At 41.5% G+C, this 19,237-nt stretch overlaps 1 protein-coding gene and 1 non-coding gene across 2 annotated transcripts; both read right to left on the reverse strand.

Moving 5' to 3' along the window:
* Positions 1–385: 385 nt before the first annotated feature.
* On the reverse strand, positions 386–18,668 carry TOMM20 (translocase of outer mitochondrial membrane 20). Its single transcript, XM_007989839.3, has 5 exons — positions 18,398–18,668; positions 12,925–12,971; positions 10,425–10,506; positions 4,958–5,100; positions 386–3,145 (listed from the first exon to the last, which is right to left on the reverse strand). The coding sequence occupies exons 1-5, from the start codon at positions 18,516–18,518 to the stop codon at positions 3,101–3,103; spliced, it is 438 nt and encodes a 145-aa protein (XP_007988030.1). The 5' UTR covers positions 18,519–18,668; the 3' UTR covers positions 386–3,100.
* Positions 17,594–17,728, reverse strand: LOC119619859 (small nucleolar RNA SNORA14). The gene has a single exon (XR_005236303.1). It is a non-coding gene; the product is annotated as a small nucleolar RNA SNORA14 (small nucleolar RNA).
* Positions 18,669–19,237: the final 569 nt, after the last annotated feature.

The following is a 19,237-nucleotide window of genomic DNA, read 5'->3' on the forward strand; positions in this document are numbered from 1 at the left end:
AGCGCGTTCTCCTACCAATTAGCCGCTTCTTACAATGCTAATGTACATATTCTGTAACCTTAACACAGCTAGTTTCTCTAACAAGGCTTCATGTTTCACACGTCAGCAACATCACCACTGAGCTCCTCTCTCAGGAATCTGTTTTAACGGGCCTTCCAGGTGACTGCTATCTCCCGAAGCTGGGCCCACCACCACCTGGAAGCCCTCGGGAGCTGACACTACCACAGGGATTTTCTTCACTTGGAATCTGAGGCAAATGTGCATTCTCCTGGCAGAGAAGCCTGCAGCTCTAGACATCCTGAAAGATGTTAATAACAAAAACCCCACAGCTTCAGACTCATCAAATTCAGCAGCGAGAGTTCTCCAAACACATGCCAAGCCAAAGTTTTCTCCAAGCCCTTTAATATTCACTTAAACAGTTGAGGCACAAGCAATAATAAAACTGCATTTTTTTACGTTACAAAAAGATTTTGTATGTTATCTGCATGATATCCCAATTTTCTCAGTCTCTTCTGCAGTAACTCTCATTCACACTCTGGTCCACAGGCTGATTTAATAAAGTCAGAGCGGCAGGCGGGAAGATGGTAAAATCAACTTACCGAGGGGCAAAAGGAACCAAACATTTCCTGAGTGCCTACTATGCACGCTCTACTAGCTTTTACACACTTTACATAAACGTGAACCTAAGTTCTAGTTAACAGGCCAGCATTGCTAAGGCCAGTAAGTCTACGTTTTAAATGTTATTTCGCCTTTAAGTACAAATTGTGGAACAAAACAATGTATCTTTGCCCAAAGCAGCATGTCAACTGTTGCACTACTACATTATTTTCCATTTCCAAAGTTTTAGTTTTTAGTAAGTGTGCAACATTAGCACACGGAAACACTCAAGCTGTGTATTAGTTCACTGAAATCTGGGGTTTTTCCGTTCTCACCCGCTGAGCACCATTTGGCCAGCATCACTACAACGAGCTGATTCTATCACCTTGTAAAACTTAAGATGGGAATGGATAGTGTTTGGCAATTACATTTCTGGAAGAAAAAAGTGCTTATTTTTTTCTTTAACTTGACACAGCTACCTTTAAAAAGTGGTACCTCATTTTAAAGCACCAAAGTTGTCATTTAAATAAGAAAATGTACTTGGCTTAATGAGCTGTAAAATGAAGGTATCACTGCCTTTTCAAGCATTACAGTAAAGCCAGTATGTTCAGAGCCAAGTGATACCCAGCTCATACTGCACTCCAGTTCCCAAGGAAACGGCATTTCTACCCTCCCCAAACTTAAGCTGCCCCTCACTCCTCCAGCCAGCCCTCCTTTTTCCCAGTCTGCTCTTTCCTTGCTGAGCTGTCTGCCTCTTGCTCCCTTTCCCATCTGTTCTCCCTCTAACTGCCCCTCTATACATGTCTGGGGTGCTGCCTAAGACTTCTTAGCTGCCTGGTGAGTCACTGACCAATCACCACTGCACTGCTCTGGATTGGGGATCCCACTAATAAAACTAACTGGCACGTCTGTACTGGTCATCCCCCGAAAAAAGCATCCTGTGTAACAAAAAAGCACTGTTTAAGGATTCAGGATCACAAACCCTCAAGATACCCGAGAAAAGTCCTCAAATGTGAGTCGCCTAGTGTAACAGTAGAGGTAAGTTCAAAGATGAAATGTGCTTTGTTCAAGGCTGTGCGGCTAATCAGAGGCAGAAACTAGAACTGTTTCTCTTTCCACTATACCACAAAAAAACCGAGATTAATAATGATTAAGAAGAGTTTGTAAGTCAACCAAAATAAAATGCCTAGTACATAGGAAAAGTCTTTGGATTTCTCCACAGACTTTTAGACAGAACAAAGGCAATCTTTACAATGAGAAATGCTCCTCAGTTCAACAGATGCCACCAAGTACCAAGGATCTTTACTCAGTTCTGAAACTGGATCTGTGACTACGGAGAATATGTCACTATTTGAGAATAAGAGGTCCCACCTGCTCCACTCTTTTCAAGTCTTCAGTCACAAAGTTGCAACTTACTCTCATCATTTAACAAGATAAATTAATCCAGCTGAAGTAGGATTGAGGAGGTACACTGAAGATAAAAGCAAAAGGCAACAAACATTTTTACAAGCAGATCATCCCAGTTACCTTAAAAGTTTCGGATTAATTTACAAAGTAGTGACAGAACCATATAATTTCAGTGAAAATCAAGATAGTTATACCATTAAAAAAAAAAAGATCAATTCAGAAATACTAAGTCAGGCAAGCATGCAAAATTCAGAGTATAAAAAAAAGCACGGCCTGGTTGCCCACATACATTCCTCAGGTTAAGGTGGATTTAAAGATGCCCAACAGAACCCAATGAATCAGAAGCTAAAAGGGACACTTCAGAGATCAGCAGACGCATTCTCTCATGTAACAAATGGAGGGAAAGTGAGCACACACTAACTGGCGAAGCTCACAAGGCTAGATTGGGGTGTACAGAGATCTAATTCCTGGTGCTATTTGCAACTACATATATTTAAAATACAAGGAGATAAATACCCAGAACACATTAAGCCTACTGATTTAAACAGAACATTTCAAGACTGATACACAGAAAGGGAAGGAAGCTGTTAACCCAGCACAGCAGCACACCTCACATACTTATGTCTCAGAGATTAAATGGAAAGAAATGATCAATCAAAACCTTCAATGCTCAGTTTTCACAAACACAAGCCTATCAAATTTCCGGATTTACAGTAAAATGTGCCAGCTAAAAGTGTACATTCTTCAATTTCTCCTATACTTTTTTTTTTTTGCCTATCTTTCAAAACTGAGCACTGGGTATTTTTAACATAAGCCATGTCATATGTACAGTTTAACTATGTTTCAGGAATAAACAAAATCCGTATTTCAGTAACTCATAGTGTATTTATAAAATGAAAAATTATCAAAATACACTTTTCACTGGGAAAAATAAATAAAATAGACAAATGGATCTACACAAAGTAAACATTAACTTTGGTAGATTTCAGTGTAGTTCATAACAAGCATATTTGCCCTTATTTCCCCAGAGCTGCTCAACTACCAAGACTTTTTAAAATATTTTTAACTGAGATTTTATTAAGTTGACATTTGTTTCTCATTCCACATCATCTTCAGCCAAGCTCTGAGCACTTACAATTCTCTGAAAGAAAAAAAAAAATAGTTTTTTAAAGTGTCATAAGCATGTAATCAGGATTCTAACTTCAACATAAAATGATCTCTGTATTCAAACAATCGAATCTTGGTAAAATTCACCCATTCTGACATTTAACTCAACATGTAATACTTTACACACCGTCAGCATCCAAGAAAACAATGATCACACTACTGTCAGTCCCATTTCAAAAGTCAAGTTAACAAAGGAGGCAAAGCATTACATTACATATATTTTTAATTCAGATGGAGTCTCTCTCACCCAGGCCGGAATGCAGTAGCACAATCTCAGCTCACTGCAACCTCTGCCTCCTGGGCTCAAGCGATCCTCCCCCACTTCAGCCTCCTGAGTAGCTGGGACTACAGACGCGTGCCACCATGCCCGGCTAAAGGAGACAGAGCATTACATTATATATATTTTTAATTCAGATGGGGTCTCTGACACCCAGGCTGGAGTGCAGTAGCACAGTCTCGGCTCACTGCAACCTCTGCCTACTGGGCTCAAGCGATCCTCTCCCAACTCAACCTCCTGAGTAGCGGGAACCACAGACTCATGCCACCACGCCCGGCTAATTTTTTTTATTTTTGGTGGAGACAGGGTTTTACCATGTTGCCCAGGCTGGCCTTGAACTCCTGAGTTCAAGTGAGTGCTAGGATTACAGGGCATGAGACACCATATCCAGCCAACATTACATAATACTACATCAGTCAATTATGTAACTAAAACCAAAAAGAATTTAAAATTTCTTTTCACTCCCAGGCAAACCAAGAACACTGATAACTGAGTGATTCAGAGGTCATTTTTAAGGAATTAGGCTTCATAGTGAATTCACAAATACTCCAAAAAACATCACCCTAAGGCCAATTTTCCAAAAGTACTATACTATGCTGCCTTTCAAACAGCGTAATATTAAACTGATGATTCCAGTATGAATCCTCTAGAACTAGAACCACATTAGTCTAAATAAAAACAATTTAGACCCAAGTCCTTGGTTGTCCAACTTGTTCCCTCAAATCGTTGGGACCTTTACTTTCTTTCCAGTCCTTTTCTAATTCAGTTGAGTAAAAATCAGTTTGAAAAATTAACCAGTTAAAACTATCAAGTTCTGTAAATACTTCCTATCATCATTCACTGTTTTAATCATACCAACTTGGGAAATCGACACATGTAATTGACACGCTATTCCAAAAAGTAGATTCATTTGGGCTCCTTGAACTCAAAATGAACAGAAAGCATTTTAATTAACTCCTAATTTACACATAAGTTAATCTTTTACAGTATATTAATGGTATTTTGCATTTTTGAGTAGGGATTTGGGGATGTCGTCAAATAACTACAAACTCAAAGCGCACCTCAGCAGCAGCAGAAGCACTGAGCCTTTACACAAGTGAGTCAGAGGGAATCCATGCTCCTGAGTGCCCTAATATCTAGGCTACAGCTACCTAGGCTCCTTTGCCAGATCACCTAACAGAAGGCATGGTCTCCTGGAAGAGTAGGCAGAAAGCTACTTGTAGAAAGTAGCCAAGAGTGACCTGAATTTGGACAGCTGACTACTAAGACCTGAGACTTATCACTAAGACACACACTTCCCGATCCACTCCAGGGCACAATCACTAGATCTGGGCAGTCATCTGGATGTTTCCCATTAGAGAAGAAAATGTCAAGCACTGATATTCTCGTTTGTTTTCATTATACACATGAGTTTATTTCATCATGTTCACTAGGCTCATTTTAAAATGTCCCTAATCATTCGGTTCTAAATCCTACTCACTTTTATGTCATAACATTCCAATTCCTTACCTGACTAATTGTTGGGAGCTTAGTCAGAAGCATCTGGAACACTGGTGGTGGAAGAGTTTGCTGTAAGACCTGCAGTAACTGCTGTGGCTGTCCACACACAGCAATTGCATTTGTCAGATGGTCTACGCCCTTCTCATATTCACCTGTAAGATTTACATAAAATTACATGTAACCTGAAAAGTCTTGGCCTTTGTCAAAATTAATTTTACACGCCATATCCAAATGATGCTGACCAAAAACACTATGCAAGTAAAATGCTGGAAATAACCTATAGTGCATTCATACAGCTATTATGAAGCCACTAACAAGAATGATTCAGATTACATGTACTGATATGGAAGTGTTTCAAACATACATACATAAGGGGGAAATCAATGTATAAAAATATCCAAGTATTACTATTTATATACTTGGAATATTTCTGAAAGACTGCATGAGACAATTGCTGAGAATTGAATAGTACGTTTCTGTAACAGAGAACTACAAGACTGTAGTGGAAAGAAGGACTGAGATGGAAAGAAGACTCAATCTCACATTAAGCCAAGTCTTTGAACTATTTGAATGGTATTATACGAGAAGGAAAAAAAAATTTTTAAGTGATACTAGTAGGAAAAATGGTCACACTAATGAAATATGACAGGAGAAATAAAGCCATGATTAACTCTGAGTGGGAGGGTTTATTTTCCTTTATCTACAAATATCCTTCAATAGACACATTACATTTGAAAAAAAACACTTAAGGCTTACAGTTTTTCAAAGTTCACTTAATTCAATAAATATTAAGTATCTGCTATGTGCATCTTGTCCTTAGTTAACTCCATTTTATTTTATTTATTTTTTGAGACACGATCTCCCTCTGTCACCCAGGCTGGATCTTGGTTGACTGCAGCCTCAACTTCCTGGGCTCAAGCAATCCTCCCATCTCAACCTCCCAAGTAGCTAGGACCATAGGTGTGCACCACCAAACCGGGCTAATTTTGCTAATTTTTTTTTTTTTTTTGTAGAAACGGGGTCTCACTATGTTGCTCAGCCTGGTCTCAAACTCCTGGACTCAAGTAATCCTCCTGTCTTGGCCTCCCAATGTGCTGAGATTACAGGCATGAGCCACCGCACTTGGCCCTAATTCCACTTTAAATCAAACTCCAAAAACTGCCCCAAATTATCTGAGCAAAACTATGCTATTAAATATTTTAAATTAAGCACTCTTCTGTATAGGAGGTTCCCATCGAAATATTTTAACGTGCCTTACATAAAAATAACGCCATTAGATATATTTTTTAAAAATAACAATACAAGTAGAGGTACAATTCTCCTCACGTTTCTCACATTTCTGCACTTCTGAGCAGGTATTTACTGCCTTCGCTCCAATCTGTCTTTTCAAGGATGTTTGTACAATGAACAACCTCAGAATAGAAACTTCCTCCCTCTGGAGCAAAGGCAGGTTTGCAACGTTACCTATGTGTAGGGAAAAGTGCACACATGTTTACTGCCCATTATAAAAAATTCAGGATCCTTAAATTCAGGGCTCCTCTCCTATATGTAACCCACTACATGTACATGTGTCCCCTGACTTTCTGCATTGCCTATAGGAGCTGTGGCTTGGGAAACCTGTGCAAATGCCAATACCCTTGTTACTATTATTGCAGTGAATAACGAGCTGTCCTTTGTCTCTAGCCCAGTGGTCTCATGTCTTTTGCCAGCATCCATGAAATTGGGGCAAACTAACCTGTTAGCATGCAATTGAGGTAAATCTCAGAACTGGATGGGAGTGGTGGCTCACACCTCTAATCCCAGCACTTAGCGAGGCCGAGGTGGGTGGATCACCTGACGTCAGGAGTTCAAGACCAGCCTGGCCAACATGGTGAAACCCCATCTCCACTAAAAATACAAAAATTAGGCCAGGCGCGGTGGTTCACACCTTAATCCCGGCACTTTGGGAGGCCAAGGTGGTTGGATCTCACGAGCTCAAGATATCGAGACTATCCTGGCCAACATGGTGAAACCCATTCTCTACTAAAACTACAAAATTCAGCTGGGCGTGGTAGCACGTGCCTGTAGTCCCAGCTGTTCAGGAGGCTGAGGCAGCAGAATCCCTTGAACCTGGGAGGCGGAGGTTGCAGTGAGCCAAGATCGTGCCACTGCACTCCAGTCTGGTGAAAGAGTGAGACTCCATCTCAAAAAAAAAAAAAAAAAGGCTGGGCCTGGTGGCGCATGCCTGTAATCCCAGCTACTTGGGAGGCTGAGGCACAAGAATCGCTTGAACCCTCACTTGAACCTGGGAGGTGGAAGTTGCAGTGAGCTGAGATTGCGCCATTGCACTCCAGCCTGGGCAACAGAATGAGACTCCATCTCAAAAACAAAACAAAACAAAACAAAAAACACCTCAGACCTTTTCCAGTTGTTAACACCATTAAGATCACTTTTTACTAGGTTCTTTTTATTTACCAATTTTCCATTATATAAATTCACAGGAAACTTATCTTAAAGAGTAAGAATGGGCCGGGCGCGGTGGCTCACGCCTGTAATCCCAGCACTTTGGGAGGCCGAGATGGGCGGATCAGGAGGTCAGGAGATCGAGACCATCCTGACTAACATGGTGAAACCCTGTCTCTACTAAAAATACAAAAATTAGCCGGGCGCGGTGGCGGGCGACTGTAGTCCCAGTCACAGGGGAGGCTGAGGCAGGAGAATGGCGTGAACCCGGGAGGCGGAGCTTGCAGTGAGTGGAGATTGCGCCACTGCACTCCAGCCTAGGTGACAGAGCGAGACTCCGTCTCAAAAAAAAAAAAAAAAGAGTAAGAATGGACCGGGTGCAGTGGCTCACACCCATCATCCCAGCACTTTGGGAAGCCGAGGCAGGCAGATCACCTGAGGTCAGGAGTTCGAGACCAGTCTGACCAACATGGGGAAACCCCATCTCCACCAAAAATAGAAAAAAATTAGCCAGGCTTGGTGGCACATGCCTCTAATCCCAGCTACTCATGAGGCTGAGGCAGGAGAATCGCTTGAACCTGGGAGGTGGAGGTTGCAGTGAGCCCTTGTCGTGCCATTGCACTCTAGTCACCGCACTCTGGGTGACAGAGTAAACCTCCACTTCAAAAAAAGAAAGGAGAAAACAGTTTCAGATCAACCTTACTAATTTTCCCCCAGCAAGCTGAGGATATTAAGTATGTCTTAGGGAACATCTCTACCATCACACCCAATGCACTTGACCCTGTCAGCTGATGGCAAGCCTGGGTATCAGGATAGTCACTCTGGTTTCTTTCTAGGCTCTTAAATCTGGTATATGTTTTTTGTTCTACCAATTGGCTGCTGTGGAAAGACTGAGAAACATTTTGGGTAAAATTTTGAGTACTGCAGAGTATCTGATGGCACCTGAGTATACGTAAAGGTTTCCAAGAGCTTTTCTTAACCTCTTGACTATCCATCAGAAACAGGTGAATCTCCACTGCCAATGTGAGGACTATGATTGTCCCATCTACACAATGTTTCAGGATACTCCAATTGTGTAGGTCATTGTCAGCTGGGTGTGCAGCTCTGGAGCTGCTTGGCCAATTCCTTTCCCAGATATTGAAATGATGATGTAATGATACCCATCACAAGAGATCAGACACAGGGCTGCACAGTGATCCACTGATGGTCAGTTTGGAATTACAGTAATCAAAAGATTGGCTAAGTCAGTTCCTGCTTCTGAATACATACCATAATTACATCTCTTTTGAACTCGCACTGTTGATTACCTTATCTGCAGATTTAGCAACAATGCTGAAGAAGATACATTGACACAACCTCAAGTGTAGTAGAAGACACACTGACACAACCTCAAGTGCAGTGATCTTCTCATCTTGAGCTCCCTTCCTGTGCAAAGTGGATGCTGCTACAACTTTTGCTGACTGGATGGTCAAATCATAAGTGGTATCTTTTGTTAATGGCATCAAGAATATCATAAAATCCATCTATCAGCATAGGAAGATCAAACCTAGTGTTATATGATGCAAGAAGCAGAGCAACTCAGTATGCAGCACTGCTTTAGCACTGAGGGGGAATGCTTTCCCTTTCCCCAATGCCTGGGTCCTCTCTCTCAGACTGATGGAGAAATTGCAGTGTGATGCCTATAGGAGACCTGGAAATGTCTCCTGATTGGTGCCTATCTTGTACTCCTCTGCAATTACAGATTTTATGTACACAGTTTTTAAGAGACAGCATATCACTCTGTTGCCCAGGCTGGAATGCAGTGGCACCATCACAGCTTACTGGAGCCTCAAACTCCTGGGTTCAAGGTATCCTCCTACTTCAGTCTCTGAGTAGTTGGCTACAGGTGCATGCTATGGCACCTGGCTTATTTTCTCATTTACTGTAGAGATGAGGGTCTCACTTTGTTGTTGATGATGGTCTCAAACTCCTGGCTTCCAGCAATCCTCCTGCCTCAGCTCCCCAAAGTCCTGAGATTATAGGCATGAGCCACCATGTCCGTCCCTACTCAATGATTTTTAACCCTTCCCAGTCTGTTGGCAATTTGAGTACTGTGACTCTAAGTCAAATTAATTGAGCAATTCTATTGATATCAAAAAAGTATTTCTTGGCAAAGGGGAGACATAAAAAGGTAGTTACCACCATTTTCAATGGATTAAATTCTCCCATAAAAAAACAACAAAAACCCATTCACACACAAATGTCCCATATCATGTAGTTAAATTCTATCTAAATCTATTGACACAGCAATCAGAATTTTAAAATACCTGACTGCAGTTTTATTAATGATAGCAACTACTTCAAAACTACGTTTGAGATTACTGAGTAAATTATGGTTCTCACGTTTGTCAATTTGATAATTTCAATTTCATAGCTGAACTTTAAAGACTGACAGAATGTTTTTTAGAAACTTCTTAGCACTGTTGATGAAATAAATGAAGTACAATGTAATGAAAAGGCTAAATTCTGGATCAGATAACAAGTTGGTTCTGAAATAAGGGGTCATGAACTCACCGTGTGACCTTGATTAGGTAAATTAACCTTCTCTGGGACCTTACATTAGCCATTCCTTCCTATAAATACTGGAAAAGATCTGAAGATTAGATGAAGGAGTTGAGGAGTATATTCCTAGCTCATATTCCTTCAGTTACTATTTACCTATCGCACTATGGCTATACATTAGAAACTACTTCAGAGTAAGAGAACCTCATTTGTAAAAACTTATTATATCTTCTATATCATATGATATAGCAAGAAAACCTAAAACTCACTTAAAATATATTATGGACAACAATATCCCACAAGGAATATTTCTTTCTAGAGCCAGTCTTACACAAAATAATCTTCCAATTATTAAGTGCCTAAAAACTTGTCTTGAGATATCTGGAGTACCTTTTCTTATAGCCAAATTACACAAACAAAACCCCATATCATTATAAATTTCTATCAGTGAGAAAAACTCTACCCAGTTCCTTAGCACTTCAATGACTATTACCTTGAGCTAGTAACTCTTCACCAAGCTGTATTTCTTCAAGGAAGAACTTCTGAACAGCTTCGGCATCTTTAAGGTCAGGTAACTGGAAATAAAATATTTAATAATTGACACCACAATTATGCCAGGGGACATAACCAATACACAGATATCAATAAAAATAAAACAACTAAAACCCAATCAATCATTCTAAAAAAACTGATAGAACTTTACTCCTGAACAACGCTTGTAGGAATTAGGAGTTCATCTACATTCAAACGAATAAAAGAAAAAACTTGAGTTTGTATTTGAAAAATTCTTAGAAAGCTCTAACTTGAATGTAAAAAGAGTGCAAAATCTATACCATCTACGCACTTTACACTATTTTCGGATTCCCATTATTGTAGATTTTTATATAACTGTAATCAATTTGTCCTTAAGATTCAACATTATTTTATATAGATTTGTTTTTTGTTGTTGTTGTTTTTGAGACACAGTGTCATTCTATCGCCTAGGCTGGAGTGCAGTGGCACAATCCCAGCTCACTGCAACTTCCACCTCCCGGATTCAAGTGATTCTCCTGCCTCAGCCTCCCGAGTAGCTGGGATTACAGGCGCCCGCCACCATGCCCAGCTAAATTTTTGTATTTTTAGTAGAGATACGGTTTCGCAATGTTGGCCAGGTTGGTCTCAAACTCCTGACCTCAGATGATCCACCCACCTCGGCCTCCCAAAGTGCTAGTATTACAGGTATGAGCCAACGCACCCAGCCTAGATTTTACACGCATCTAAAAGACATTTTTTGAGACAGGGTCTCACTCTGTCACCCAGGCTGTAGTGCAGTAGTGTGATCACAGCTCAGTGGCTTCACTGGCTCAAGTGATCCTCCTACCTCAGCCTCTCTCTACAAAAAAATGAAAAATTAGCTAGGCATGGTGGCCCATGCCTATAATCCAGCTGCTAGGGAGGCTAAAGCAGGATTGCTTGAACCCAGGAAGTCGAAGCTGCAGTGAGCTGTGACTGCACCACTACTGCACTCCAGCCTGGGTGACAAGGTAAGACCTTGTCTCAAAGAAAAGGCCATTTTTATTTGAAAACCTAAACTTCAGTAGCTGGGTGCGGTGGCTCATGCCTGTAATCCCAGCACGTTGGGAGGCCCAGGCAGACGGATCACAAGGTCAAGAGATTGAGGCTATGCTGGCCAACATGGTGAAACACCATCTCTACTAAAATACAAAAATTAGCTGGGTGTGGTGGCATGCACCTGTAGTCCCAGCTACTCGGGAGGCTGAGGCAGGAGAATCGCTTGAACCTGGGAGGCAGAGGTTGCAGTGAGCCGAGATCACGCCACTGCACTCCACCCTGGTGACAGAGTGACACTCCACCTCAAAAAAAAAAAAAAAGAGAGAGAGAAAACCAACCTAAACTTCTATTAGTGCGAGTTTTTGGTACTTGAATTACATTGTACATGCTCTTATTAGCCTAGCCAACACAAGTGAAACAATTTAAATTTCTGAAAGTGGAGACATCTTTCACGGACTATCCCAGCATATGGCAATAATTTAATTCTATTCCTGAATCTAAAAATACATACTGATGCATGTCTCAATCCATTTTCCTATGCCCTTAAAAATATGTTATCAAAAGCATAATAAACACACTACACATTTCACAAACGTAGTCTGAACCTACTAGAACAATGAAGTAGTTCCCTCCCATTTTCACTTCACTATTACCATGTCCAGTCAACCAGCTGTGTTTACACAACTGTTTCAAAATAACAAAACATACTGGTTGACTTAATTTTTCCTTGTCTCAACTTGCTTTAAAAAGAACCACTAATGATCCAGTAATCTAAGTCCTAGGAACCCAGACAATAGAACTCATCTCAATAAAAAGGAAAAGCTGCACACACAATGATTAACATTTACTTAATTTACTTACACACACCACAAAACATTTTTTACCAAGTAGATAAACCTACATAGTCATTAAAAATAATCAAGAACTCAGGATCTATGAAAAGAAAAAATAAATTACAAGTTTTATATCCAGAACTGTGTACTGCAACAAGGCAAAAATTTGTCAGGGCAGTGGGATTCTGGATCAGTGGGCTTGAATAATCTTGAATAATTTTTGAAATAATAACCCACGGTTCTTTCAAAGGAAGCTGGAGTAAGGAAATTAAAATCTTAAGTGTAATATTGTATCATTTTGAAGCACCTGATTAGGAACTTTTCATCTTTTGATGCAGATGTCTTGAGGCCCTCATATTGTTCCTTAATTATTGTTCACACAGTAAGCTGTTTGTTGTTATGGCCAGCAAAAGAAATAATGAAGGACCTGACAATTGTCACTGGAACTATGTTATTCACCTACTCCTAAAAATAAGCTGTATTTCAAAATAAAAATGCAATGTTCAGTATCAACTAGCTTTTTCCAATTACATTTTAATTACATTTCCAATTACAGATTTTAAAATATTTCTATAAACTATATAATTTAAACAGAAACCAGACTATTACCTTGGAAAGCCCAGCTCTCTCCTTGGCAAGCTTCTGTTTCTTTCTTCCTACAAGAAATGTAATGTTATATTTACATTCTGTCATTATAAAAATGGGAATGAAAATAACTCTAATTGCTGTGGCAGTCATTAATTCCATTTGCAAAACATTTCTAACTCTAGGAATCTATCCCTCCCTGTGATCTATCAAGGACATAAGAATAGTCTGGTCAATGAGCTGTAGGCAATGTGACACTGCACTGGAGCGTTCTCCTTCCCTTTGGTGCAGAAGATCTAGCAATTCACAAGACGGAGATAGCTCCAACAGCTGGATTTCTAAAGTAATTACAATAAGCGGATCAAGTCCCCCCTTCCAACCAACACAGGACATGTAACAGGGGTAAGAATTACGCCACTAGTATTAGGGAGTTTTATTACTGAAACATGCCAGATTATATCTTTACGGAAAATTGAAAACTGGCATTCTTAAATGAAAAAAAAAAAAAAAAAAAAAAAAAAAAAAAAAACCTAAAATGTACTGGAGGCATATGGTGGTTATATGAAAATACTATACCACTTAAAGGTACTTGAGCATCCTCAGATTTTGGTATCCAAGGGAGGCCTGGAACCAATCACTCAAAGAAACTGAGGGAGGACTACCCCTAAAGTGATAATCATTAACAACTACCAATGACATAGAGTAACTACTGACATAGTTAAGAAAATGTAAGGCTCCAATACTTATTATTAGCTAATATTTATTAGCTGGGTGATTTTACGCAAATCTCTCATTCTCCCAAGATAAGATCTGTCTAATCTTAGAAGACTACAATGAGAAACAAAAGCCACGAAACAAGCAAATGTCCTCTGAACACCTTAAAGCACTCTACAAATCCAAGCCTCAATGCATGACTAAAGAGGTCTGAGGGCCAGGTGCAGTGGCTCATACCTGTAATCCCAGCACTTTAGGAGGCTGAGCCAGGCAGATCACAAGGTCAGGAGTTTGAGACCAGCCTAGTCAACACAGTGAAACCCCATCTCTACTAAAAATACAAAAACTGGCCGGGTGTGGTGGCGGGTGCCTGTAGTCCCAGCTACTCGGGAGGTTGAGGCGGGAGAAGCACTTAAACCTGGGGGGCGGAGGTTGCAGTGAGCCGAGATAGAGCCACTGCACTCCAGCCTGGGCAACACAGCGAGACTCTGTCTCATAAAAGAGGTCTGCCTACCTGCAGACAGAAGGTTCATTTACTATGGTCAAGGTACCTTTTCTTTCTTTCTTTTTTTTTTTTTTTTTTTTTGAGCCGGGGTGCAGAGCGAACTCTGTCTCAAACAAAAACAAAAAATAAAAAACCAGGAACTATTATCATCCCCATTTTCCAGATGAGAAAATGTATCAAGGTCGCAATTACTTACTGGTGGAATAGCAACTCAAACCCAGGCTTTTGGACTTGAAACATGACTCTCTTCTGCCTCCATAGTTAATAGTGTGGAGAAGACATTATTACCATCAAAACAAAAGGCACCTCAGAAATGAATGTGCCAAGTTTGTGGGATCAATTGTATGAGACATACAATTTGCTAAACCAGAATTTAGGGAAAATGACAAAACTGATCATGAAACCCAGGAAAGTGAAACTTAGTCATAAGGTTTTTTAATAAGGTGGGGAGGAGTGTGTGATTGCCACTGAATACATTTAACTGACACAGCTACCAAATTTTAAGATCTCTTAGTTGCTTTACATTTTTAGCAATAAGATTAAAATTCTGGCTTTAGTTTCATGATACAATTAACTTGCTACATTAACATATTTTCAGATATAGTATAATGCAGTATCTCTGTGATAAAGGGAGAGATAGTAATCAACTGAAAAACCATAAAGAAATTTAACAATGAGCAAAATCAAGCCTTGACTCAATGCTTCCAAGATTTATTCATTTAAATAAGATGCTTAATATATTTTTGACATGTCATTTTATCCGTCCCATTTAAGTGAAATGCACCTGCAGTTGGCATTGTAATTTGGAAATTACATTTAATTTTCTCATAATTTAGAATGATAAAAAACTATGCTTCAAGGATCCTGATACTCTGCTTTTGCTAACAGGTGACAAAAGGTCTAAATAAATTAGGATCCCAAATTTAACCTCAACCTTCACTTTTAACAATTAAGCCTCTCTTCCGCTCCACCTCCTGGGTTCCCACCATTCTTCTGCCTCAGTCTCCCAGGGAGCTGGGACTACAGGCACCCGCCACCACGCCTGGCTAATTTTTTCTATTTTTTAGCAGAGACGGGGTTTCACCGTTAGCCAGGATGGTCTCGATCTCCTGACTTTGTAATCCACCCACCTCAGCCTCCCAAAGTGCTGGGATTACAGGCATGAGCCACTGCGCCTGGCCGCCTAAGCCTCTCTTCTTAACAAAAAAGAAAGCCAACAAGCTACATGCCTTATGTGAGAAACTGCTTTTTTATTGCAAATGTAAATATTCTACTGGAAATAAGTCTTAGAACTCAAAATTTAAAAAAAAAAAATTATTTTTAAAAACTCAAAATTACCTGAACTGAAATAAATTTCATTTCACAAAGGCCAAATAACCCCAAAGTTTTTAAAATCAGCCAGTCACGCAATTACACTTTTTTTTTTTGAGACCAAGTCTCGCTCTGTCACCCAGGCTGGAGTGCAGTTGCGCCATCTCGGCTCACTACAACCTCAGCATCCTAGGTTCAAGCGATCCTCCTGCCTCAGCCTCCCAAGTAGCTGGGACTACAGGCGCACGCCACCACGCCCAGCTAATTTTTTTTTTTTGTATTTTTAGTAGAGACGGGATTTCACCATGTTGGCCAGGCTGGTCTTGATCTCCTGACCTCATGACCTACCTGCCTTGGCCTCCCAAAGTGCTGGGATTACAGGCGTGAGCCACTGCGCCTGGCCTATTTTTATATATACATATGATATAGATAAACATATGATATAGATATATGAGAGAGAGAGATAGATAGATAGATAGACAGACAGACAGACAGATAGATACACACACACGTATATTTTGGAGACACAGTCTTGCTCTGTCCCCCCAGGATGGAGTTCAGTGGTACAATCTCGGCTTACTGCAACTTCCACCTTCCATGTTCTAGCAATTCTGCCTCAGCCTCCCAAGCAGCTGGGATTACAGGTGTGCGCCACCACACCCGGGTAACTTTTGTATTTTTAGTAGAGAGGGGGTTTCCCCATGCTGGCCAGGCTGGTCTCGAACTCCTGACATGAGGTGATCCGCCCACCTCGGCCTCCCAAAGTGCTGAGATTACAAGCGTTAAGCCACCACGCCCGGCCACAATTACCTTTAAACAGACTACAAGATTATTCTAAATAAATTCTACTTGATAACAAAAACATCAAACAACAAAATAATTCTACTTATAAAAAAATCTCATCCAGACGCGGTGGCTCACGCCTGTAATCCCAGCACTTTGGGAGGCCAAGACGGGTGGATCATGAGGTCAGGAGTTCGAGACCAACCTGTCCAACACAGTGAAACCCCATCTCTACTAAAAATACAAAAATTAGCCAGGTGTGGTGGTGTGCGCCTGTAATCTCAGCTACTCCGGAGGCTGAGGCAGGAGAATTGCTTGAACCCGGGAGGCGGAGGTTGCAGCGAGCCAAGATCATCCCACTGCACTCGAGCCTGGGCAACAGAGCGAGACTCAAACAAACAACAACAACAAAAATCTCTAGCATTCATCAATTACCATGTGTGAGGAACAGTACTAAAACTAAAACTCTACACTATACCATTTTTTAAAAGACAAAACTAAAGCTTGAAGTTACTTGCCTAAAGTTACTGCTGCAGCTAAGTAATTCACTGTAATCATTAAGTTGCTTAGGCCAGAAAAAAAAATTTTTAGATTGAAAATGGCGGAGAAGTTTTGAAATAACATTCCTCCATTTGTCTAAAATGATAGCTCTTGTTCCTGCAACAGGACTTCAGGGTTTCCAGCGGACGACAGGGTTAACCCATTCTTTGTAACTCTGCATTTGCACCAAATCCCCCAGCTGCCACCCATTTTGGCAACTACAGGAAAATAACCTGAAGGCAAAATTTGACTGCTAGCATTTATGGAGGAGCATGGGAGGCAATTCAAACATCTCAATCTTCACAAGACCAACATGAGGCAGGCGGCATTACCTGATTTTACAACTACGGAAATTAGGATTCAGAAACCACAAATTATGTCGCTAACCTGGCCCTAGAAATTCAGGGTCTGAATCCAAAACAGTATTCTATTAGTCTACCTAGTCATAAATCAAATTATGTCTATATCCCTTCCCTCCTAAAACATAAGAAAGCTGGAACTAGATGTCTGATTCTAAGTGCTAGTAAGATCAGCGCTGGAGTCACTGCTCACACATGGCTATTGAACGCTTGAAATGACTTAGTATAGCTAAATTAAATCGTAACCACTGTTACTTAAATAAACAATAATCCCTTCTTTGTACATCTTGGACTTTAGTAATTTATGTATCAATTTTAATTTCAAAAATTAATTTGGCTGAACCACCAAGATCAGCTACAAAAATATTTCTTATTCCAACAAATTTGCTCTTCGGTGATGCAAACGAAGATTCTCCCAAAATTCAAGGTGGATCACAACGGTTTTCATGACACGATTCCCCTCTTGTTGACCTCTCTTAAAAGATGTCGCAGGTATGAAATAAGACTGAGCCACAAGAGAAGCGCAGCCCTTTGGACTCCCCTGCAATTTCTATAGCATTCACTCATATCTTGGAAGCACTTAGAACGAAGCTACCAAGAGGGTTTAAGAATGCAGCAATGAGCCGGGCGGATCATCTGAGGTCAGGAGTTCGAGACTAGCCTGACCAACATGGTGAAATCCCGTCTCTACTAAATTCAAAAAATTAGCCGGGCGTGGTGGCGGCCGCCTGTAGTCCCAGCTACTGGGGAGGATGAGGCAGGAGAAGAGCTTGAACTCGGGAGGCGGAGGTTGCAGTGAGCCGAGATCGCGCCACTGCACTCCAGCCTGGGCGACAGAGCGAGATTCCGTCTCAAAAAAAAAAAAAAAAAAATGCAACAATGATACTGCACTGAGCATGCGGATTTAGCCTCAGACTAAAATTCGCGACAAAAATGCACGACTTTTTTTTAAGAGTAGAGGTTTAAAAAGATGAACGACAAAAAAAGAAGCAACCTCTTCCCCACGCCATACACACCCGAGACTGTAACACAAATCAAGAATGCATTTGCACGGCTAAAGTGTTTGGGGAAAACAACACAGGAAAAATCCTTCCTTCAAAATGGAGGGAATTCCTGCCGGGCAGTAGAGCCCCCAGAGCGGCGCAGCCAGCGCCATCGCCTACTGCGGGCCGCACCACGCGGTCGCCCTGGGCGGCCCACAGGAGGGTGGGCTGCAAGGACCCCTCCTGTGGAGGGCGACGGCCGGAGGCAGCAGGCCCGGCCAGGGAAGAGAGGACCCACTCACGTTCTCGAAGCCTGTTCTTGAAGTTGGGGTCACTTCGTCTTTTGCGATCGAAGTAGATGCAGTACCCAATAAAAAGGGCTCCGCATACACCGGCGGCGATGGCGCTGTTCCGACCCACCATCTTCTCTACGACGCTGAGCGTGGACGGTGGCGGCAGGGACGGCGAAGGAGCGGCGGGCCACGAACCCTCAGAGAGGTCGGCGCAGCTCACACCCGACGGCCGCGGGCCAGGAACTCGGAAAGGCAGAGCACACGCCACTTCCGGTCCCAGTCAACTAAGGGCCTCGAGGTAGTCCGCGGCAGTGCCTGAGCAGAGGTCCGGAGCGCGGCTCCTGCGCCTGCGCAGTGGGCCACGCCACCGATGCTCGTGCGCCGGTTCGTGTACGCTCTCGAGTCGGGAATTTGCACGTGACCGCGCACTTTTGTTTTTAAACCCGCGGACCATGCTGTAACGAGGCGGGCGCGTTGCTGGCGTGCACGTACTCAGAAGACTAGCTGACACCCTTGTTTGTGGCAGACAAGGATGCAGGGTCCCGGACTGCGAATGCTTCCTCTTGTCTAACACAGGCAGCCTGTACTTGTTTGAATTAAACTGTACTTTCTTTTCAAATTGCCACAATCCATTGTGCGTAGTGTTTCCATTTCAAAAGAATGTTACAGGATAGCCCCATTCTATGATAACTGGAATAAAATTAAATGGAGTAATTTCTTGAAAAATATACACAATTGAAGAAAAAATAGAAAACATGAATTGTTTTATAGCCACATGAAAACATACACATGATCAGGCCAGGCGCGTGGCTCACGCCTGTAATCTCAGTACTTTGGCAGGCTGAGGTG

Source organism: Chlorocebus sabaeus, chromosome 25 (genome assembly GCF_047675955.1).
Source record: "Chlorocebus sabaeus isolate Y175 chromosome 25, mChlSab1.0.hap1, whole genome shotgun sequence".
Taxonomy (NCBI): domain Eukaryota; kingdom Metazoa; phylum Chordata; class Mammalia; order Primates; family Cercopithecidae; genus Chlorocebus; species Chlorocebus sabaeus.